The 24,667-nt window shown below is 46.3% G+C and overlaps 1 protein-coding gene across 1 annotated transcript; it reads right to left on the bottom strand.

Moving 5' to 3' along the window:
* Positions 1-614: 614 nt before the first annotated feature.
* Positions 615-21,804, bottom strand: LOC310853964 (putative ribonuclease ZC3H12C; the record flags this gene model as incomplete). Its single annotated transcript, XM_083758440.1, has 6 exons — positions 21,720-21,804; positions 6,306-7,348; positions 5,756-5,895; positions 4,776-5,010; positions 3,046-3,152; positions 615-2,242 (listed from the first exon to the last, which is right to left on the bottom strand). Exons 2-6 carry the CDS (start codon positions 7,205-7,207, stop codon positions 615-617), a joined length of 3,012 nt encoding a protein of 1,003 aa, XP_083614566.1. The 5' UTR covers positions 7,208-7,348; positions 21,720-21,804.
* Positions 21,805-24,667: the final 2,863 nt, after the last annotated feature.

The following is a 24,667-nucleotide window of genomic DNA, read 5'->3' as shown; positions in this document are numbered from 1 at the left end:
ATGCTCCTCACACTTGATTGACAATGATTTTGCTCAGTAATAATTTAAAATAAAATAAAAGCAACAACAAAAAGTGCCACACGAATGTCCTAAACATGAAGGAACAAAAAATCCTAAATAAATAAATACGAAAAGGTCTGCACTTTATCATGAATTATTTAACTATTCCAAGCGTGAAAGAACCGACGACCGGGTCGGACATGGATTCAGTTCTCTTGATCCAGAGATCATTCATGGATTATCCGCTTTTTCCAAAACGTCCATTAACGAAATAACAGCACTGCTCCCCTTCCCGGGGAGCAGTGCTTTGCCTGGGCTGTGTTCAGCCATACCGTCCCCCGGTCACTTCCAATGGGAGGATACTGTGGTTTGACTGTCTGTAGTTGAGCCGTGAAGCAATGCAAAGCTACTGCAATGAGGCCTTTTTTTTAAATGCACTTACTGTATGTCACTCGTGTCTGCAACATTCGCCCACCAGAGCGTGCTGGAAACACCAAAACATAGGTGGCCGGAACACTTGTCTCTCCTCTACACACACACACCTGTAGGACTGTGGAGTGCGTTTGGTCCAGTATTCTGAGTGTAGACTAGTTTCGACAGACGTCAGCCGGACCTCAGTAGCCTGCTTGGGCCTTTTCTGCCAATATGGCAGCCGCCAGTCGTTGGGGGTCGGCAACATGGGGGCTCCTGGCCATGACGCGGCCCACCAGCTCCGGTGGGAAGATGTTACACAGGTCGACGTATGTCTTCTCTCGTGTGTCGCCATAGCGAGTGTGCACCGCGGGGGATTCCGAGCGATGATGATGATGATGATGGGCCACGAAGGAGGGAGGGGCACGGGAGGGCACCGAGAGACGCGTGCCGCCGGGAGGCGGGTACGGGGGCAGCGAACGGGACGCGCCGGCCAGGTGACTCAGGTAGGGCGCCGCCGGGTGGGCAGAGCGGTGCTCGTGGGCCCAGGGGCCCGCGGGCCACGCAGACCGGCACGCGTCCGGCAGGCTGTGGTAGGCAGACGGCTCGTAGCGCGCCGGGGGACCCAACCCGTAGTACGAGTCCCAGCCGGAGAAGGCCTCGTGCCTCTGGTGGTGGAGGTGCTCGTACAGACGCGAGTCAGACGCGCTCTCGGCTCGGGCGGGCGCCAGGCAGCGGCCGAGGGGCGAGCCGGGCGGGTGGGGGTCTGTCTGGGGGAGGGAGCGGTAGTCCCCCAGGCCAGGCGGGTGGGGCTCCTGCGGGGGGAGGGAGCGGTAGTCCCCCGGGCAGCTGGAGCGGGTGGCCAGTGGCTGGTGCTGGAGGTGAGGGGGCAGGGGATAGAGGGGGCGCTTCGGGGGGGCATCAGGGGGCGGGTCACGGGCAAGACTTTGACCCTGGGTGTGGTAGCCGTGTGGCGCTGTGGAGCGGCCATGCTGGACATCGGTGTAGTCGTGATGGAGGCCGTGGGGTTGATGGTGGACGTCGGTGTAGTCATGATGGAGGCCGTGGGGTTGGTGGTGAGCGTACGGGCGGCTGTGGGGGTTGGGGTAATGCAAAACGTCTTCCAATAAGGGCTCGGGGGGGATGCACCCGGGACACGGCCTCTCTCCGTAGGAGTCGCAGCTGCTGCCGCTGCAGCTGGCGTTGCTTTCGCTGCCACACTCGGAGCCGGTGGAGCGCGCCGAGCCCAGGAGGCGAGGGTCACTTGCCTCGGCGGGGAAGCGGCAGTCGTGGCTCAGTCGGGAGGACAGGCTCAGGGCGGGGTACGGCCGCGTCACAGAGTAGTAGCTCAGGTCCGGCGACTCGCAGTGGCGGTAGAGGTCGTGGCCGGAGGTCGGGAGGAGACCGTGAGGAGTGGTCACTCTGGACGGTTGGTCTTGGGGGACACCGAGGCCGGACGGGGGGCCTCCCGGGGCGGGGGACATGGTTAGACTTAAACTGCAAGTGCTACTACTGCTGCTACCGGCGCTGCTGCTGCAGACGCTAGCCTTGTGGCTTTCCCCTCTGCCTTTGGCTATCAGCCTGTCCTCTGCGTCGCTGTACGACAGGGCTCGGATGCTGGGGTCCGATTGCCTTTTCGGGACGCCCGTCTTCGCCTCGATGGCACCGACGGGCACACTGTGGCTCTTCACCAGCCCCGCGTCGCCCTGATTCTTCGCGGCGCTGCAGGTCTTGGCGCTCGCGCGCAGCTCATCGGCCACGGCGCGCTGCGGCTGGCCACCTCTCTCCGGGTGGTAGTACTTACACTTGTGGCCGTAAGTGCACTTCTTTCCTGCAGGAAAGGGGAAGGAATTCTCAATTGCATTAATTGCCTGTGTATTATTAGAACCTCGTTTCAGATTAGATTACATTTTATGTTTATTTATTTGTGGCGTCACAATATCAGATCTCCTCTCATAATGGACTGGATCATTCTGAAATGATTTTAAATCTCATTTCTGTCAAGGGGCCGTCTATTTCAGTCTCTGTTCTCTCTCTCTCTCTCTCTTTAGCCAGATTCCAATACTGAAACGTCGTGTCCTCGACTCGAGTCGTTTCCATGCGAGTGAGCCCGGCTCTCAGTGAGGTCAGTGAGGAGGCAGGAGGGTTCGCTTAATGGAACGGGAGCGCTCCTCAATCAATCAGCGTCATGTTGACGTTACTCATGACGTGTCACACAGCTGGAGCCCGGAGGGTTGTCATGTGGAGGATGAGTATTTATGTCACAGGAAAAGAAAAAAAGAACATGCAAACGTCACAGATTCAGTGATGTCAAACTACATCTCCAAAGTGAGTGACAGCCACAGCCATTTATATAGTGCTTTTATCCAAAGTGCTTTAATAGATTGTGCAATACATTCACCCATGCATACATGATGGCAGAGGAAACCATGCAAGGCACCAACCTGCACACCGAGAGCAATTTGGGGTTCAGAGTGTCTTGCTCAAGGACACTTCGACACCAACTCTGGGGGAGACCGGGATCAAACTGTGAACCTCACAGTTCCCATCCGACTGCTCGACCGGCCACTCTACCACTGAGCCACTGCCGCCCCATAAGAGAGAGAGAGAGAGAGTGTGTGTGTGTTTCCTCACCATATGGACAAGGCTGTTTCTTGTGTTCCGGCATGACAGGTCTCTTCCTCAGGAAGTTGTCTAGGCTGGGTCCATGACGACCCAGAGGGTCATCTGGAGGCATGAACCTGAGAGACAGAGAGAGAGAGCTGTGATTTGCTCCATGACAATACAATACATATTACAACTGAATCCCAGTAATGTCTAATGTGAAAACAATACAAGAACATGGCCTCATTTGGTGTTGCATGCTATGCCAAGAATAATGCTACTTTCAAAACGCCCACTACACCTTTCAACAGAACAGAACATGATTAATGACTATGCATAAGCATCGCAACAAAACATACATTAATGAATGAATAAGTGATTATGTAAGCACCGCAAATAAAACATTAATTGGGGTCAAAACCGGGACAATTTGGTGGTGAATTTTGAAAAGCAGGACAGTATTGTGTTTTACAGATATTGTACATTTGGGGACAATCCTGGTGAAAGCGGGATACTTACTCATGATATTATTCACCGCCAGTAACATCATGTCTTTCTAGTGTGTAAGCAATCTGAGAACCCATCGTCAAAAAATAAAGGAAAAACAGTGCCCTCGACGTGAGTCAACAGTCTGTCTTGAGAGACTAGTGTGTAAGTGATCAAGTAATATAATGCACAGTATCATTTGTCTGAATCTCCACTAGGTGGCACTGTGGCTGCATTAGCAAGGGAACAAAGTCAGACAATAAGGGGGAGGGCTACAGACAGACAGATTTTCTGTCAAACTTTGTGGTTGGACACAAACACACATTTTTGGTCAGGTGACAAGCTAGAAAGCAAGTCTTCTAGCTTCCCAAAATAAATTACCCCCAATATTGTGTCTGCAAATATATTTTTTCTGCTCCTAGTATTAATGATCTCTTGCAAAGTATTGTTGGCGTTATGTTTCTGATTGAATACACAAAACCACAATGGAAATTTTGTGGGTTTTCTTTTAGCAACTTAACATAACTGACTGTACCTCTGTACCCTTTGCAAACTGTTAATAAAGTATTCAATCAATTAATCAATCTATAAAAAAATCAGTCTGGCAAAGCCAGGCTATTAGTCAGGGGCATCTGACCTATACATATCCGACACACATAGATTTTAAGTGCTCATGTGGCCATCGAATAATTTATATTGTTAGAGTTAGTGCCGAAGTGTCCTTGAGCAAAACGCTGAACTCCCAATTGCTCCCAGCCTCCCAGGTTGGTGCTTTGCATCGATTCCTCTGCCACCAGTGTGTGAAGGGGTGAATATAATGCACAATGTAAAGTGCCTTGGCTAAAGGCACTGTATAAATGCACCATTTACCATTTTGGGGGCGTGTTTTCATAGACCTGGTTGCTTACTTATCTCGCAAACTCTGGCAACACTGGTTGAGTTGAGGGGACATGCACTTGTATTTGTCATTATGCTACAGGGTAGATGTAGACGAATTCACAGAGGGGTGCCCAGGGCGCGGCCATTACTGAGGTGTAATCCATGGAGCAGGTGCTCTGTAGGCCATGTGTAGCTAATCAGTGCTGCTGCGCTTAATGGTACACCTCAGTAATGGCTGCACCCAGGCATGCATGCCTCTGTGAATTTGTCTATAGTAGAAAGCCGCGCACGCGCACACACACACACACACACACACACACACACACACACACACACACACACACACACACACACACACACACACACACACACACACACACAGTCCCATTACTTACTTGTCGTTGACGAAGGAGTACATGAGCAGCCTGTCGTCGACGAACTTCTTCCACTCCGGCTTCTCATTGGCCAGGTCTCGGTAGTTGTCGTTGGAGACGATGACGCCGTCCGACTCGTGGGCCAGCTTGACGATGAAGCGGTCGTCGTAGCAGACCACCCGGCGGCCCTGGACTCGGCGCGACGGCGTGAACACCAGGAGCTTGTCCTTCTCTAGAGCACGCAGGATCTCCTGGTCTGTGAGTGGAGCGTAGCAGTGGCGGGGAGAGGTACTCACATCACATGTTTTACTTGAACCCATTCTGACCTGAGATCAGATTCTAAAAGTGTCTTTGATTTTTCAAAAATAGCAGACCTACAAGCTCGTAGAGCGCCACTCGGTAGCGCGCTATGAGCTTGTAGATCTGCTATTTTTCAATAGCTAAAGCATAGCATAATGCTAACACCAAAATGGGTTCCCGCCTAAAATGGGTTAAAGGCATGCATTTCATAACTGTTTTTCATATTAAATATCATATTATCGTTTATGTCCCTCAGACGTATTTCGAATGGTTTGAGCCTAAATCACCACTCTGATATAACCATGGCATTTCCGCATGGCTTCTGATGCAGTTTTGGCTACGGTACCACAATGTCACAAGTCGCACCAAATCAGTTGGCCTTTTGTGAGACCATGCACTGTACATAAAAACCCAAATATGATGAGAAATCCTGATTGTTCAGAATTGGGTATTTTTGGGATTAGAAGACATGTAGGCTCCCCTACATCCCACAAAAGAACACACAAAAAAGGGAAAAGTTGAATTTCATGTTGTAGGACCTTTGTCCTCTATTGACCTTTAACCCATTTAGAAGTGAAGCCGATTCAACAAATGCCTTTGCAAGACACACACCTGTGTGTGTGAGTGAGTGAGTGAGTGAGTGAGTGAGTGAGTGAGTGTGTGTACGCGTGCGTGCGTGCGTTCATGGCTGACTGACTGACCTGTTATGGGGGCATCCGGACGCGACTGCTCTTTCCTCCAAGCAGGTACAAACACTGTGATGTCATGATGACCTCGCTCCAGGAACCAATCAACAGCCAGCTGTATGCCGTGGCAGGAGAACACTTCCTTGTTGCCGTGGCTAAGGCAATCGAGAGAGAGCCGTTAAAACAAACAGTTGCGTGCGTGCGTGCGTGCATGCATGCGTGTGTGCGTGCGACCGATAATAATACCAAAAAGTTAAAGAATTTTGATTTAATAAATGGTATAATTCCAATTAAAATCATTTAAAATAATGAGCTTTAAACGTGCAATAGAATAAGTACTAATAAAAGAATCAATAGGTGTTGAATCTATTGATTCACGGTCACTGCATGGGAAAACAGATCTCAAAAACCACACGTTTACTACTTTACTGTCTCTCTCTACCATGACCAGGTAGCTAATCCAGAGTTCAACATCACAGACATTTCTATCAATTCTGTCTTATTGATGATTGTAACATTACGGTCACCATCCACAATGTATTGATGGACTGCTCAGTGCTCTCACCTCATTGCAACATTGCTGCCGTCCACCACGACGGGCCGCAGGTTGTCCTGGTCGCCCAGGGCGTCCGTCAGGCAGGGTGAGTCCGACCTCTGGCCCTCCAGGGAGTCGGAACATCCGCAGGAAGAAGCGGACGAGGAGGCGGACAGGTGGGCGCCGGGCGTACAAGACCCCGCCGGCGGCTGCTCGCCGTCGGCCGGCTTGGCGCCCAGTTTGACCAGCTCTCCCAGTGGCTTGGTGCCCAGTTTGACCAGCTCTCCTAGGATGTCGTTGATGAGGGTGTCCGGGCCCAGCTTGGAGAGGACCTGGTGCACCGTCTCCTCCGAGTAGCCCAGCTTCAGGCAAAAGTCCAGCTTGGCCTGGTAATCCTTCCCGCCCGGCGCACTGGCCTCCCCGCAACCTAGGGCGGGGATGGAGTCGGACGGGGACCGGCGGCGGGGGGAGGGAGGAGGGTCAGACGGGCTCCTTTCGTGTGGGGAAGGGGGTCGGGACTGGGGGGGCCTGGCGGTGCGTTCGGCGTCGGGATCAGGCCCAGGCTCAGGCTCAAGCGGAGGGTCCGGAGGCCCGTCGGTGCCCAGGTCCACACACTGGGCACGGCAGAGCGGCTGGTGGGCGCTCTTAACAGGAGCAGCAGACCCGCCCTCGCCTCTGGCCGCGTGCCCGCGCGTCACGGCGGCGCGGCGGTCGGCCTCGACCTCGGACCCCGACCCGAGCTCCGCGTCCGACGCCACCTTCTCCTCCTCCGCCTCCCCGGGGGAAGGGGAGCCCGGGGAGGCCGTATCGGGGGGTCCCGTGGCGGAGCCAGCCTGCCGGTCGGCCCCCTCTATGTGGAGGTACTCCAAATCCAGCCCCAGGTGGAGGATGTGGCCTGATGATCCGTGCTCCGCATGGTCCTTCAGGCCCATGGGTGTGTCACGCACATCCAGCACGCTCTGGGCTGAACGCTGCCCAGAGCGCCCGTCATGGATGCTGACCACTTCTCTCTCACACAGCGCCCGGCATGGATGCTGACCACTTCTCTCTCACACAGCGCCCGTCATGGATGCCTGCGCAGAGAGAAAACAGCAAAAAAAAGCAAGTCAGAGACGTAAAATAAGATCCGAGCGATAGAGAACACCAATGGGTTTTTTTTGTGATAAAGTTTTTATTTTATTTCTTTGTTAAAAGAAAAGGGTGTTTCCCCCCCTTGTTGAACAGCGAAACAGATAAAAAATTACAATACATCAAAAACAATCATAATAATAATAATAATAAATAAAGCAAGACAGGTACTTTACCATTGGAGAACGCCAATGTTGACAATTTGTTTGAAAATGAGGGATATACTTACTGATCCTACTCAACAAGACTAATTGTACAACTAAATAATACATTTTGAAATCTATCAGTCTTTTTTTCTCTTGGTACTTCTGGTACCCCTGAATAAACTGCACAGGCAACGAAGAGATTTCGCAAAGGATGAAAAGAAATCGATCCATCATTGGGCAACGATGATTACACTGTACTTCCACCCGCTTGATAACAAAAATAAATAAATAAGGCACAAAACAGTGTGTGCGTGCGCGACTGCGCGTGCCTGTCTCCCAGCATTTGCAGCACATCATATCAAATATCAAACTTTGAAGTTAGTATATATTTTTGAGGGGTGCTAGCCCCTCCTAAGTCCAGCTTTAAGGATTTGTGTAAACTAGTGATAAACTAGCAATCGGCAAACACATCGGTATCGGCCGATATTGGTCTTAAACATATATCGTATTTAGCAGATATTACATTTTTATTACAATTATGTTGAAAAAAATATTTTTAAAAAGCCTGAAAAAGCCTTTTGTGATTTCTGTGGAAGCTTTCAAACAAAACAAAATAATACATTCATTCATGTTGGGATATGGGCCAACATTTCAATAACGGTGCATCCCTAGTTTTGGAATGAAGAGGCATTGCTTTTTTCAAATTCAGACTTTTTTCAGAATGGCCAAAATTAATTATATATTTTTTAATATAGAATTTTTAATACAGAACCACATCTAGCGTGTGTTGTAACTGACTGTATTGTGGACACGATAAGAAGAAGAAATACAGGATGAGATCATATCGACATCAGTTATATCGGTTAACGGCCATAATAGCAATTAATTATATCGGATATCGATATCGCGCAAGTTTTCTCATCGGTACATCTCTGGTGTAAACACAAACATTGAATGCCATTGGCAATGAAGTGTGAGTGTTTGTGTAAATACAAACGTTGTGCAAACACAATCATTGAAGAAGAATGTGAGGACGCAAATTGTGATTGGCCGGAATGAGATGATGTAATATGGTGATAAATAATGGATGGATAGTGGATACTGGTTTAATTACAGTTGTATAACCAGTTCCGATGAGATCCTGTACATCCTCCGTCGTCATAGTTACTTTATCGGGTGTAAATAAATCGTGTGGTGTGGTGGTCCGGGGCACACTTTGAAAAGTAAAAACTTCATATATTGTGCATTTAATAAACAGTTATAATTCTAATGTTATTGCGCCAACATTAGGAGCTATTAAGAGGCAATACCCAGCAACAAAAAAATTGAACTTTGGTATTAGTAAGTGGCCATCATAAAAGACAGTTTTTTTTTTTTAATTGGCTATTTTGTCCCTAGTGCCCACCTATCCTGTTATACCGTTAAAACAGACACAACCGTTAGGACTGAATACTAAAACAACTCCACCCCACCCCACCCCACCCCCCCAGCACGCGTGTACACACACACACACACACACACCCCAAGGACTCTGAACATCAGGCTGCAGAGAGGATGGAAGAGGGGGAGGGGGGGGGGATCGCATTTTATGAAAGGGGGTTGCCTGGCAACACTGCTGGGCCACTGTTGCTAAGCTACAGCTGTTGGAAAGCCTTTTCCTATAGCCCCGAATGCCAAGACAGACCCCTCACGCACACGCTTACACAAAAGTCTAATACAGAATGGAATAGTGGGTGGAAAGGGGGCGGGGTTTAAAGTGTGCCTGACTGGAGGCCCCCCGACAATGGAGATTGATCAGGGTCGTGACCTCCGCACCAGCCACACACACACACACACACACACACACACACACACACACACACACACACACACACACACACACACACACACACACACACACACACACACACACACACACACACACACACACACACACACACACACACACACACACACACAGAGAGAGAACAGGATCCCAGAGACCGCGACTGGCTACCCCCAGGCTAGCCTGGCTAATGAGCCAGACCGAATCAGCCGTTGGCCCGGTTCCGTAGAGCCCTCCGGCATCCCGGGGCGACCCACGCCGGTCCCGGAGCTATTGCCGTTTTTGTTCCGAAAAGCGGAGATCTATACAAGAGCAACAAAAAGACAAATCTCCCTTTCCGGCACCCGGGGGTCCATGGTTGGGGGTCCGCTCGGACTCCACAGTCGCCTCCGGGGTATACTTTCTGGGGCTCCCTGGGTGGGAAGAGGCGCTCCGCGGGCCGCCCCGAGGCTCCAAGGCGGCCGAGCCCGGCCAACGGACCACAGTATTCAGTGCCGTTTGTGCACTGTTGTTTTAAATGCTTAATTCTGTTTAGAAGCACACCAACGGAACCATCTGGAATCTTAATTTTTTGTTTTATAATAACTATTTCTACGTTTTATTTAACCACTTCTAAATAGTATTTAGAATTTCCGAAATTAATTTATCAAATATAAAATCTGAATTCAAATGGCCCGAAAAATACACGGACCGACACAGCTCTGGTTACTCATGTCTTCAAAAGATTTTGAATTTAACCAGTTTTTACAGTTTTCATTTGTTGACACTTGTGTTGGCAATGTACAAGTGTTTTCTTGTGCCAATAAAGCTCCTTTGAATTGAATTTAACTGAGCGAGATAGCAAGTGTGACGGTGCATGTGCGTGTAGTGCACGTGGAGGAGAGTGTTGCTGCCAGCAGGCAACAGATGTCTGCTTGGCGGCAACAAACACACACACACACACACACACACACGACACGAGCAGACAGATTGTAACTGACACAATCACATGCATGCACGCACAGTCGCACACACAGACAAACAGACAGAGGTGTGACACGCACACACACACACACACACACACACACACACACACACACACACACACACACACACACACACACACACACACACACACACACACACACACACACACACACACACACACACACACACACACACACACACACACACACACACAAAGCATGTTTGTCTACCACTGACAAATGGTATTCAGCAGTGTGAAGACTCGTAACAGTTAACACATTCTACAAATGCCTTTTATATTTCTCAAACGGTTTCGTACCCCCTCACGATGACATGTATTTGGCCCCATCCCCAAGGTTACGACATTTTTCAAACACTTTCAACGTTTTTCCAAAACATTCCAAAAACATCACACCCGTGTGAAGTGAGTGGTGCAACTCCGTGTGGGGGTCCCTGGGGGGGGGGGGGGGGGGGGGTTCCAGACCCACAGGAAAGCACCCAGGGTGCCGGCCCGATTCCGGCGAGCTGCCCCGCGTCCGAAACGGTTGAGAAATGAGTTACCGTGTGGGGGTCCCTCTACTGTACCCTCTACTACTGTACTGTACTGTCACTGTACTGTACTGGCACACCCGAAATCACTATATACAGTTAATATGTGCGTGTGTGTTTGTGTTAAGTTGCGCACGGGTGGTGAAAAACAACCATGCTGTTTTTGTGCTCAGACGCCCCCAGCCACCCACCCTGTGACAGCTGTTGGCTGTTTTGATTATGTTTGATTAATGATAATAAATATATATAGAGCTGAGGCTATCATATCTATATATATATTTATTAGTAGGTTTTTAGCAGGTACTAGGTTATAGGAGGAGCGCCTATTATGTTGCCTGGTACTGGTTGTTGCTTCTGTCCCCTGCAGGTGCTGAGCATTGTTGTCCCTAATGTGTTGCCGTCCTGAGGAGGGCCTGGCTTGGAGCCTGATCAGCCCTCTGATTGGTCCTGTGGCAGCTCAGGCCTTGCTTCCTGGACTATAAAGCTCACTCTCTGTCTGGACTTTGGGGTGGGAACACTGCTGCGTGTGGTGTGGGAGCACTCCAGCGTGTGGCCTTCCCTCCAGCCGACTGCTTATGTGTTTCATGTCAGGTTTAGTTGTAGTTCCATTTGTCTGTGTGTTAGGTTGTGTCGTTTGTTCATCAGTCATGTAAGTCATTCCATAATTCTGGGCTCACAGAGCCATTCTGTCCATCATTTTGTCATGCACTAAGCCACTTTGTAACTTATTCTGAATTGAGTATTAAACCAAATACTCTTTTATGAGCCGTGTTGTTCTTTCATACATGTTACGGGCAGTAAAACCCCTAGACTTGAACCGTTTCGTAACATAAACATATATCCAAGGATCTCTTGCTCGATTACATGATCACTAAATTTGATTGGATCCACAATCACTTAACTTGTATGCCTATAGTCCCATTCAGGACCCCTAAATGAGCAAGCCATTGAATTTGGAGGTCTGCCACAATTACAACACCCACACCAGGGCAGCGTTTAACAACCCTTAATACAACTGCTCCCTAATACTCTGTAGAGTGGAGCTAAGACGCTTTCTCCACAATACATACTGAACAAGAGTTCAACCTGTTCAAGGCACTAGCCGACACAAAACACAAGCCTTTACTCCAAAAGTGTGACAAGTGCTATCGAAAAACCGTGGCAATAAAACACATGCCTGAATTCCACTTTAGTACGTCAGGGTAATGGCTCACCAAACCCCTTCACATTTATGAATCCACGAAAAGTGTACAAACCACCGGTATGCAAAAACGAATTTGGTTTCTGCTCGCAAAAATCCGACTATTTCTAAAAACAGCGTCGCGGACGCGCATAGAAAAATGCTACAAATATAATTTAAAGAAGCCTCTGAAGCCTCTACAACATCATGGCAAAATAGACGCAAAAACGCGGCCTGTCCATAGCAAAATAGCAGTGACAAGAAACGAGTATCCTATAGTACCTGAACAGTTTAAAACATCATATATCAAAACCACATTTTGTTGTGTGGTAAATGCCTTGCCAACTAACAAAACGAATACGAACATAGCTTCGTAAGGGAGTGGTTGCACCACTCAAAAAATATAGCAACGCCGCGAGATCGCAGCGTAGAGCACCACAATCCATACCCTTTATGTCCTACCTGGGATTCGAACCAGAGTCTCCCACATGAGACCACTTTTCTAGCGCTCAGCCAAGAGGCGATGCCCTGCTTAGCCAGGGGGGAGATATTGCACTTTGAGCTTCAGGCAGAACTGCTTGTCATTCAGTAGGTGCCCTAACACCAGACACCACGGTGCAAGAAGTGTCTCAATGTCACTTTGTTATGCATGCACCTCATGGTAGCACAGCACCACAAAGGCCTTAATCCCAAAACAAACTGGTCAGGCTACTGCTTGGCCTTCCATCTAGAACCCAATTAACCCCTGCTCATTTTGTTAAGGTAGGATGGCTCCGGGTAGAAGACAGTAGAGCAACCTATGTACCTGTGCAACTACTTTAATGGGCCTGGCCTGGTCTATAAGATACACCACTATACTCTAATCATTACTAATCATTTTTCGACCGCGGTCGAGATCATGGATTTCACAATGCCACGCCAGACTTTCCGGTCCGTCATTTCCATCCCCAGTTCCTGCTTACTGATGCATGTGTCCCTATAGCGATGACATCAGGGAACGACAGTTTTCTACCTCTGGTCTGCTTTGAGGCAGGATTCCAGAGAAGAAGCCAGGGAAAATATAACCTCATTGTCTTGTCAGCTCTGTAGGAGTGGCCGGCAAACTGTGTTCTTCTGGATCGGACTACTAAGTAAAGAAACACGGGGAAGGTTGCCGTATATTAGATTAGTCCATGCATGGCTCTTCCAAGAGACATTTTGCGCTCTCATTAGAAGGCGAGTGTAAGTGCCATCCAACCGCTTCCCTATTTACTTATTTACTTTATTTGAAAGTGTCCATGTCTCTGAGCCATATTAGATTAGAATCGTCTCGTCGTCCTAAATATTTTTACTTTGAACATCTACTACTACTACACTACTACTACTAACTACTACACCGGATTGACACCCAAGTACCTGTCAAACTACTTCAAAAATGTCAAGAGAGAGAGAGAGAGATTGATGGATCAATAGATATACAATATCTACATACTATAAGCTCACAACGTGGCACATTGTGATCCATGTTAATAACAATTGGACCCAATGGAGCCATAATAAGACCTTTCAGGTCAGAACTCACAGTTAATGAGGATGATGGTGTTGAAAAGCAGGAGGCAGACACATTCTGTACCGTTAGAGGGGGGGGGGGGGTGTACAACAGGAAACAACTAATTAAGGCACTTCAAAAGGTTTTTCTGCATCGTTTTATGGTGTATAAGACACGCCACGATGAACGCTTAAGTTAGTCTTAGTGTCAAAAAAGGTTTGGAAATTTTAAATTATCCTGAAGCAGAATCACTCCGCATCCTGATCTGTGCTAATTTCAGTTACGTCTGACATAGTCCAATATGTATGTTTTTACATATGCTTGATCATTCTCAATTGAAATCGTAAAAGAGTGCTGGTTAAATGCATTAACCCATTAAAACCGGGGTAATCATAGCTGTGTCATTTAAGGTTTTAGCTATATATCGTCTCTGTCGGGTGGAAACGTCCGAAAAGTCTGTTACTTTTCAGGATTTTCACAAAAGTACAGTAGCAGATCTACAAGCTCAAAGTGGATATGCTACTTTTTATCAAGTAAGGCATTGATTTATGAATCAGAACCTAACTAAACAAGAACAAACTGATGATAAAATCCAGACTACACTGAGATGCAGAAGAGCTGATGATGGGCCTGTCAGGCTGTCTGTCACAATAATTACATAATCGCCTAATCGCAATTACTTGAGAAGATAATCACAATTATTTTTTGCATAATCGTCAATCGTTTCCATGTTGAAAAATATACCATTTAACTTGACAGAGTTTGAGAGGATCTGCAGAGAAGAATGGGAAAAATACCCCAAATTAAAGTGTGCAAAGCTTGTAGCATCATTCCCAAAAAGGCTTAAGGCTGTAATTGCTGCCAAATGTGCCTCAACAAAGTACTAAATCAAGAGTGTGAATGTCCAGAATGACCAGTTTCTTATTTTTAATAAATTAACAAAAATAATCAAAACAACTTTTTTCACTTCATCATTATGGGGTATTGTGTGTAGATTGATGAGGAAAAATAACTAATTGAATCCCTTTTGAAATGAGGCTGTAACAAAATAAATGTGGTAAAAGTGAAGGAGTCTGAATACTTCCGGATGCACTGTACATTACAAATATATTTAAAAAACAATAGCCGAAATTGCAGATCTACAAGGTTACAACACGTCACCTCGTGACATGTTGAAAAACATATTAACAATGATTAAATGTGTCAGTGATTTCTTTGTTATTTATCATATCTGCCCTGTGCAGATATGACCCTCAGAAATACAAATTGTAATGTCCCAATGTTCAATGCAAGAAAAACACGATCAAATCGTTAATTGCAATTATTTGTGTGACAATTAATCGTCAACTAAATCTTAAGACAGTCGTATCTGATGATGCTAATACAATACAACTTACCCCTCTACACACACACACATACGGTACGTCCCGACAGTCACAACAACAGCATGTTAAAAAAAACCTCCAAAAAACACTTCACTTCAGTTCAAAGTAGACAGAAAAGTCTTGTGGGAAGCACTTCTTGTCTCATCCCTGCATGTTGGGAATCCCCATGGGCCTCAAATAACTGTAGAAGTTTTGCACCAGATCCAATTTAAACCATAATAGTTCTCCTCATGCCTCGGCGGCAGAAGCAGCAGCGATGGTATTCAAACCTCACTCACAGTACGCGCTTCCTAGAGAGCCACACACGCACACACACATGCACGCACACGCACGCACACACAGTGTATCTTTTCCTATTTTTTTCCCCTTCTTCTAGAGCAGCAGAACAGATGGAGCAACAATGTCTGCTTCCCCCCTCTTGTTATGAGTGGCTGCCCGAAGACCAATCGCAGCCCACCGATCTCACAATGCGACGCTCAAACATGCACCCAGAGGGTGGTCAGGGGGGGGTGGGGAGGGGAGGGGTGGGATGGGTGTTTTGGGGTATCCCTCCCCAGACACACGTACTTAACCCATTAAGACCCGAGGCCGATTATACAAATGCCTTCTAAATCAGTTTGTTCAACGTTTTTCATGCCACAAGGACCCCCCCAAAATGATAATTGGGCGTGAATCCCCCCCCCCCCCACACACACACACACACACCGAATCCCCCCCCCCCCCCCCCCAGAAGAGAAGATCTGCGTTCAAAATCTTTCACCTTCAAGATTTTAGTTGTTTTCCCCCCTCAAAAAAGCAGGTGTAACTTAGCTCGTTCTTAAATATGTTATTTTTGAGGACCACTGTTCTAAACCACTATTGCAATGATTAACGATTTAATTGGACTAGACGAGGTGCAGGCACACAAACGCGTGTCACAATTATTCCATAATTGCCAGATCGCAATCCGTTAAGGCCAATCGCAATTGTTTTGCATATTATAATCATTATAATCATGTCCATTTATCTGTATAAGGACAACTGGCTGAAATTAACAGAAAGAGAAAATGTCGTATTTTCCAGGTCACTCTTTAACCCACTTTTTATCCTGGCACAATCTGGCATTTAGTCGAAAGAAACAAACTCACAACGCATATGACATAAAAATGTGCGCGCACACGCACGCATGCACGCACACGCATACACACACACACACACACACACACACACACACACACACACACACACACACACACACAAAATCAACCAGATAGAAACCGTTATAGTGAATCACTTTCCCACACAAATTCACGGGCACACACACACACACACGCAGACCAGCCCCCCCCCCCCCCCCAACCCCCACCCCGCATCAAGTTAAAGAGCTTCCCCTGTGTGGCCGATGACTCAAGGAGGGGTGCCAGGGTGGGTTGGTTAAACAATGGTAGTGTCACAATGGGCCACTGGGGAGGGCAGCTGCAGTGTGTGGAGCCTTCCATTAGGCTTGGGCTGGTGGTGAGGGGGGGGGGGGGATGCAACGAACAACACCTGGCTACACAGGCCTGCAGCCACTCTCCTCCCTTTGTCTAGCATTGGGAGGGTTTGGCGGGGCAAGCCTCAATCCCACCCCCGCCCCTCTTCATGCTCTTTAAGAGAGAGCGCGGCAGGAAAGGGAAAAGTGTGGTTATAGGGCTGAAAGGGAATAAAGGGCACGAGGCGGGAGGTGGGGTGGGAGGTGACTGGACATCAAACCGTTTTCAGAGCCACAGTGAGGGCAGGATGGGACGCTTGTTGTGGGCGGCACGCTTAGGGCGGATGACACAAAAAGCAGACAGAAGGACAAGCGCACGCGTCCCACTCCCCATTGCAGACTCCGGTGCATCGGTTTTTTTTCTCGCATGTTCTACTTAAGTAAAAGTACCAATAAACCAATTATTTGTATACAAACATTGAGATTGGTCGCAGGGGTGACTGTTTCATGTCGGAAATTAAAATAGGGTGGAAATTAAAACGACCTCTGCATCCACGGGATGCACTACTGTACTACTGTACTGTTTTTTGTCCCTGGGACTCATCTAAAAGACCATCGCTGCATCTCAGGACTCATTACATTGAAAACCTATTTACATCACTGCATGTAATCAATTCCCAACAGATCTCCAAACCTGTTGTTTTTTGGAGCTCTGGTTTCAGTTCATTCAACCTGTGTTGGCTAGTGAGGTGCACCCTAGGAGACAGTTATACTTCATTGCACAACAGTATTGCGCAAAGAGAACAGCTGATATGTACAAGATCACATCACATCGCGGATGCGACTGCTGTGAGTGTAGAGGTCTGCGTGCGTGACACCATTGCGGGATGAAGCATAAATTATACTTGATGGGCTGCATGTGCGTGTGCAGCCATGCACAAACAGGCTCTGCTGCCGTCACCATGAGCGCACCTCCTGTTCTTATGACAGCGAATCTAGGTGTGGTTTTGAGGACAACTGCTTTGAATTGCTATTATTGTTCACACACAGCAGGAACTAATGGACTATATATTTCAAGAGTGAGAGATCACAATAAAAACCCTAATCATTCTTCCTCCACATTGGGAGAAAAACCGCATCTGAAAGTTTGATGGGGGCATTTTTACGCGTGAGTGCATGCAGTTAGAACTTTTCCATTGCATCTTATGAGAGGTGGGGTTCTTGTACTGGCGGCCTGCTTGCTCGCGCACACGCGCTGGTGCTTATCAGTGTGACGTCGTCTGATAAGTGATAAGGCTATCTATACTGCAGGGATCTCCATGCCGGATGTTGTCGCGTGATGTCACGCCTGGGGTGACCAACCAACTGACGGGAGTTTTGCACGTTTTCATCTGCTATTTTTGGAAAAGTTGTGAAAAATGCTGAAAGGGCACAAAACATTTTCAGATGGGGGTCCTATGCGGCCAAATACATGAAGGAGTTTGAGAACTTCCGAGAAGGATGGGTATACTGTAGTAGTAGTGTGAATGGTGGATGTCTTGGTAAGCTAGTGGCTGATATGAAGGATGGGTACACCGGTACAGTAGGACTAGGAGACTATAGGAGTGAATGGTGGAAGTCTTGGTAAGATAGTGGCTGGGGGGGGCAGTTGACCAACTGCACATCATGTAACTTAAGACACACACACACACACACACACACACACACACACACACACACAGGCTCCTCTGGGCTCTGATTGACAAAGAGCCATCTGTTAAAACATAACACCAGGTGCTTGGCTTGCTGGAGATGTCTGATAAAGCATCTCCAGTTCACGTTCATAACATTCCCTCTGCCCGCACAGTCACACTCAGTACAAAACACTGATGTCGGCCTACAGTTACTAGAGAAGCACAATACAGCACGCACACTAACTAACTAAACGCCAGGTGCCGGGGCAGAGGTAAATAATAGAAAAAAGATAAAGTATTCACACTGAAACCAGCTTCCAAGCTTAAAGGTTTCATGACACACATTTATTTTTTGTTTTTCTTTTAGGTTTCATGACATCAATTAAACGCACACAACCTGAACTTTGAACATTCAATGGATTTTCTGTGGTCTGAGGTTTTCTCTTTGTGTTCTGAAGCCTTTTGAGCTACAATGAAAACAGGCAAACGGGCCTCATAGTGACATCTGCTGGCAAATTCCTATGTCATATATGGGATTTGTGGACTCTTACCTCACAGTCCATACGCAAATCAGAGCACTTGTTTGAGCCAGAAAACCCAAGACCACAGAACATCTACTGAATGTTAAAAGGTCAGGTTCTTTGGTTGCAATTGAATTGAGTGCCACAATTTTTGTATTTGTCCAGTTTTTCATGTGTCTATGAGGTGACAGTACTTCATTAGACACCCTGGAGTTGTTTTATGTGCAATGGTGTATTAACTTTGTATTTAGGGTTTCTTCCTGGAGGCTGAACCCTTGACAGTCAAACGGGCCAATGAAGTAAACAGTAATATAGTGACACCACACTATCAGCCCCTCCCCTAACCCCTCCCCCTTTATCATACAACTACAGCTGTGGGTGCGGCTTCAGTTCAGGTGGATCACCACCCATCACCACCCACCAGGCAAACCAGGCATACTTAATGAACTGGTGGGCGTGTCCACATAAAAGCATGATTTTAACAAATACTGTACACTTTTTGGAAAAAGTTCTTCCCCATTATATTGCAACTAATAATACCTGATGATCATCTTTAAGTTCCTTGTAAGGAACCTTAACACATCTTTAAGCTTGGGAGCGTACAAAACTCAAAACCAGCCAACGCTCCACACATCCCAGACTCTTCTCCCTTCAGGCTCCCAAACTATGGAATGAAAGAGTGAAGACTCACCTCTTCAGACTCCCCCTTAGCCTGTAGCACTTGCCCTAGCCTCGACAACCTTACAGGCATATGTAGGTTAATTGGTGCCTGTGGCACCAACCGGCACTGACTGACACATACTGACTGTTACAATATGCAAAGACAGATGCCAGGTCATTACTGACCTGGCAATCTGATACACCAGTCAAAACTGAAATTTCAGTTAAACTTAATTGAAATCGACGCGTTTTGAGCTTGTAGATCGGCTATTTTTGCTATATTTGTATTCAAATCGGATATTTTTTTCAAATCGGCTATTTTTGCTACGACAGTAATATATGACCCTAGCGGGAGTGAGTCTGGAAATATAGCGGCCCTCTCCATCGTCAAAGTTGCCCACACCTGTTCTACAGTGATGTAGACACAAAACTAGCTAATAGCGTTTAGGCACGGTAAGGATATATTTAAAAAGTGGTGAAGTGGTCCTTTAAGAGTCAATCATATACAATGCATGTTTGTTTACTTTAAGCCTGTTTTTTTCTATTCTTCTGGCCCAACTGGCTTGAGTGGTTTCTCCACTCAAATTCACAAGCTGTCAAACAATTTGGATGGTGTGTGTGTGTGTGTGTGTGTGTGTGTGTGTGTGTGTGTGTGTGTGTGTGTGTGTTTGTGTTTTGGGGAGCTTATATTTAATCCAAAATGAAGTTGCAGTTTTTGGCTGGTTGCAGAATCACACAATAAAGAGACCTGTTGAATAGAATGGGCCATTTACACTTTACACAGAGTAAGTAACAAATTGGTGATGCATGTTTGTTGTGAATGGGAGTTAGTCATGCAACATGCATGGACCATGCAGCACGTTGAGTTTGACACGCACAGACGCACACATTTTTGGTTCAACATACAACCATCCTACATACATGATCACCGAGTTCAACAACATCATGCATGCATCGGTTTGACATTCCTAGAATGTCTCTGTTGTTACATACATTCATTTGCAAGTATTTCACATACAAGGGCCATAGAACATTAAAAAAGTCTGTGTTTGCGAGGCTACACTTCCATAGACTTACGGTTGTGGTGGTAGAACGGCGGCATAAATGTGGTCGGCACTTCCGAAGACTTGGGAGTCATATGTGGTCCTCAACTTTCATATCCGTGAGAAAGTTCGGGCAGAAAAGTCAAATATCAAACAGCTTTCTCTCCGGTCAAAGGGGCCCGGAATGGCAGCGGGACTGAATTTATCAAAACTTCCTCTGATCATCACAGGCGTCATCAGGGAAACACAACAGTTTGGGGCACACAATGCAGGTGGTGTGATTAATTACCCAGCACCTATCGCAACGCACCTGCCAATTGTGTGCCCCAAACATGTGTGTGTCCCATGTCAATTGGATTGTGCTTCCCATTCCCAAAGGAAGTTTTGTTAAATTCGGTCATTCCGGGCCTCAAGCCCGGAGATTCTTTTGTCTGTGTGCAGCTCGTTAAAAAGTGGAGATATTTGACTAAACAAACGTTTTCTGCCAGAACTTTTACATGGATGTGAAACTAGAGGACACTATCTCACTCCACGTCTTTGGAATTATTGTATTGGGCGAGTACAAACGAAATGCCAATCACATTTATTCCACGCATTGCAGGAGCGGGTGCAATCGATCTATGGCTGTGTATACAGAATTTACGATAGTATATGAATGATCACAGACATTCTAGGCCTAGATGCATGCATGCATGTTTTTGTGATCGAGTTGCAACATGAATTCAACATGCAAAATAAATAACGCATGTAAAATAAATAACGCATAATGTTTTGCATTCAACATGCACATTTTTGCTCAATGTGCACGTGCATAATCAGACCATTTTAAAGTATGCATTCAACATTCATCTTTTATTCATTTTTTTAAACATGCATTCATCATCATTTAGAAGGGACCCTAATGCATACATACACTGCATGCTAAATTCCAAAAGCCACACGACATGATGCATGTTGTTGGAGTGGTTCATGCATGCATTCATCATTTGGAGTTCAGATTTTGGCCCTTTTCTCCAACAACTCCGTTATGATGATGGTGGTGGTGGTGCGCGCACGCACGCACGCACACACTCAGGCAGGGGCGTGCACTGCACAGCCACTCAGCCAGTCCACGAGCCAGTCATAAATATATATATATATGTCTATGGTCCCAGTCCCCCACCCTCCCCTCCCCTCCTCCTCCATCAGCCAGCCAATCAGCCATCCCTGCAGTCAGAGGAGCTCCCCAGCCGTCACGACCTGTGTATCTATCTATCTATCTATTATATGGTGGGTGCGCACATGCACAGTGCCAACACCGCCCTCACTCACGCACATGCATGCTGCGGGAACCCCACACACACACACACACACACACACACACACACACACACGCATCCAAGGTACTCACATTAGCAGCAGGCCATCCCCTGGGGCTCCACAGCAGCAACAACAATGTGTTTTTAAACAAACACACACAACAGAACGATCCTCATTCCTCCCATCAACACAACATCCGGCGGCTGGAGTGGAGTGCAGCGTGACGTCACACACACCAAAAGCTGCCGCGTCAAGTCAACACACAGCTGGTGGAACCACGTCCGGTTTTCCACTTCAAAATAAAATGTACCAGAGCTTCTCTCGAGGGAGGTCACTGTTTTCCAAACAGTGTGTCTGTCTGTCGGGACCTTTAGGGACCCATTTGTGGGTCACGGACCAATTTTAATGGGTCACGACGATTCGATTAAAAATCCCATTTCCTATTCCTACATTTAATTATAAATTACACAAAGGTCCAATTATTATTAGGCCTACCATTTAGCATTCCTAGATTCCTTGTGAATTTCAATAGAAATAAAGCACATGTGTTATTATTATTCATTTAATACCCACGTTTTGTGGGGTTTTATTTTGAAAGACTGGAATTCAGTTAAATGTATTTTCTCTGAATCCGTTTGTCTCCAGACCAGAGCATGGCTAGCAGAGAATGTGCTATGATTGGCTACATTATAGGCCTACCTTTTGAGTACACACGACACAAGACACAAATGTTATTATTTTTAATTATTGAAAAAGGACTATGTCTTGCAACCTCCTCCTCGCAGCGGCGGTTTCCTTAAAAACGCCATCTCGTGGTAAAACGCAGCATGACAACCTGTATCTTACAAGATGGCAACTTGCATTGTATGCATTGTTAGACCTCTCTCTCTATTAGTAATTGAGTAGGCTTGTACTGTGTAGGCTATATGAATCATCGTTAGACCACTCTCTATTAATTATATTAATCATTGTTATGCATCTATTAGTACTGTGATTATATGAAACATTGTTAGGCATCTAATCTATAATTTCGTTTTATATAGGCCCTATCAACAAAATATGCAAAAACTAAATTCAATATTTACTTAAGGCCTGTTTCATATAGCCTATAGTCATAGGCCTACAGCTGTCACGCGAAAACAGTGAAGATAGCAGATCTACAAGCTCAACGCACCGTGATGAGGCACGTTGTGAAATGGGCTCTATGCACACACGCCATTTTGGAAAGAACTTGGGGCCCCTTCCCTACTTCCTTCACAGCCAGGTGTTACCACTGATACTAATGAGGCTCTGTTGCATTCTGGTCAAATAGTAAGGGTGCTGCTATTGTGCATACTGGCTCACTGGAAACACTGCTACACCAGTGGGTCTCAAAGTGTGGACCCTCTCTCAGAGTTATGGGGGTCCATGAAATTAAAAGGTTTGAGAACGACTCGGTCACTAAATGGAAGTAGTTTCAAACCCAACACGTTGAGTCCGGTTGAACCCTAACCCTAACCCTAATCCGTTCACAACAACCCTAGTGACGCATATTATACTCTCAAAAGTGGTAGAATTAAGCCACACAGTTCATTACTTAAGGGTTTTATTCAATGGGAGGAGAAAAAACAAAACAAAAAAAGACCTTGAGGAAACTACAATTCCCATAGTACAGTACACACAGAGGACATAAATTAAGAAGAGACATGGCAGAGACACTTTGAGGAAATAACATACGTGGCCTGCTGGTAAAAAACAACTTTATTCAACATCGCTGCAAAACCGTGCGCTACCGAGGGCCGAGGCCATGCAGGGTTCTCCCGTAACTCAGGCCCCTTCATTTTCCACCAAAATAACTTTGGTTCTAGAACTGGTTCCGTTCTAGATTCTTGGAACCGTGGCGCTTTCACGGAACCGGCGGCCATTTTTTGGTTCTAGTTCAGAACCAACTTTTAGGGTTCTGAGCCAATTAATTTTCAGTGGAAACACTCTGAACTGGTTCAATATTAGGCAGGAAAAAAGAACCGAACCAGAGTTACAGACCTGTAAGGGTCCATTTGGAAGCCCCTTCAAGGAACCATGCTGACAGGGGGTCGCCCTGGACCCATACGTTGAGTTCCCACACACTGACCCTGGGCGTTATTATCGTTAGAATTCATGAACTCGCCACACTCTGTGGGAGTCGTATATTTTGAAAACGTGGGAAAAAAGACAAAAAAATAAGAAAAAAGCTTGATTGGTTATTCCTGTACACATGAAACCTGGAAAACGATAATACAAAAAAAGAATAATACAAATTACAAACACAAAAAGTGAAAACATCTCCCTCCCCCGCCCCCCAAAAAGAAACCATAAATATTCATATCGATGCTTAACAAAACAACTGCTTCTGTAAACATTTTCATCATAAGGTGTGTGCATTACAATTCCAACGAAAAAACAAATAAACCGCTGCAGTTGCGTACTCTTCGGAAAGGGATATTATATAATGATTCCAATTCCTGTAACACAAGAATAAAAATGTAAAAAATAAAAGAAATAAAAGAAAAAGTCAACCTGTTAAAAACAAAAAAATATTCACCTGGTTTGAGGGGTCTGATAACACTGGTATTATCTGCCTTTAGCACACGCTCCCTGTCAAGATCACATAAAACGTGGTTGTTCCCTGGCTCTCTGGAAGACGTGGTCTGGTCCCATCATGAAATGGAATGGCTGCACTTTAACCCATTAAGACAGTGAAAGCATCTGTGTCATTTTTTATAAGAATAGGCAAACATTGATTAAAATTATTCATCTACATTCTCTAATTGTGTAGACTTCTTGTAAAATAAGTAATGCAGATGTTTAACAGTAATTTAACTCTCGAGAGCATGAAATTAAAGTTTCAAGAGGTCTTAAGAGTTAGAGATCTATAAGGATCCATTTGGTTACCAACTCTCCATCATTTAGCTTGGGACCACCCGAAACCCCCTCAAGGACCACTCGTGGTCCTCGGACCACTGGTTGAGAACCACTGGTATAGGCTTTCAACTTCTAAATGGTTTAAGTCACCCTGATTGC

Source organism: Protomyctophum parallelum (assembly GCF_964188405.1).
Source record: "Protomyctophum parallelum genome assembly, chromosome: 23".
Taxonomy (NCBI): domain Eukaryota; kingdom Metazoa; phylum Chordata; class Actinopteri; order Myctophiformes; family Myctophidae; genus Protomyctophum; species Protomyctophum parallelum.
Note: the sequence above shows the minus strand (reverse complement) of the source record. Positions and strands in the feature narration are given on the sequence as shown.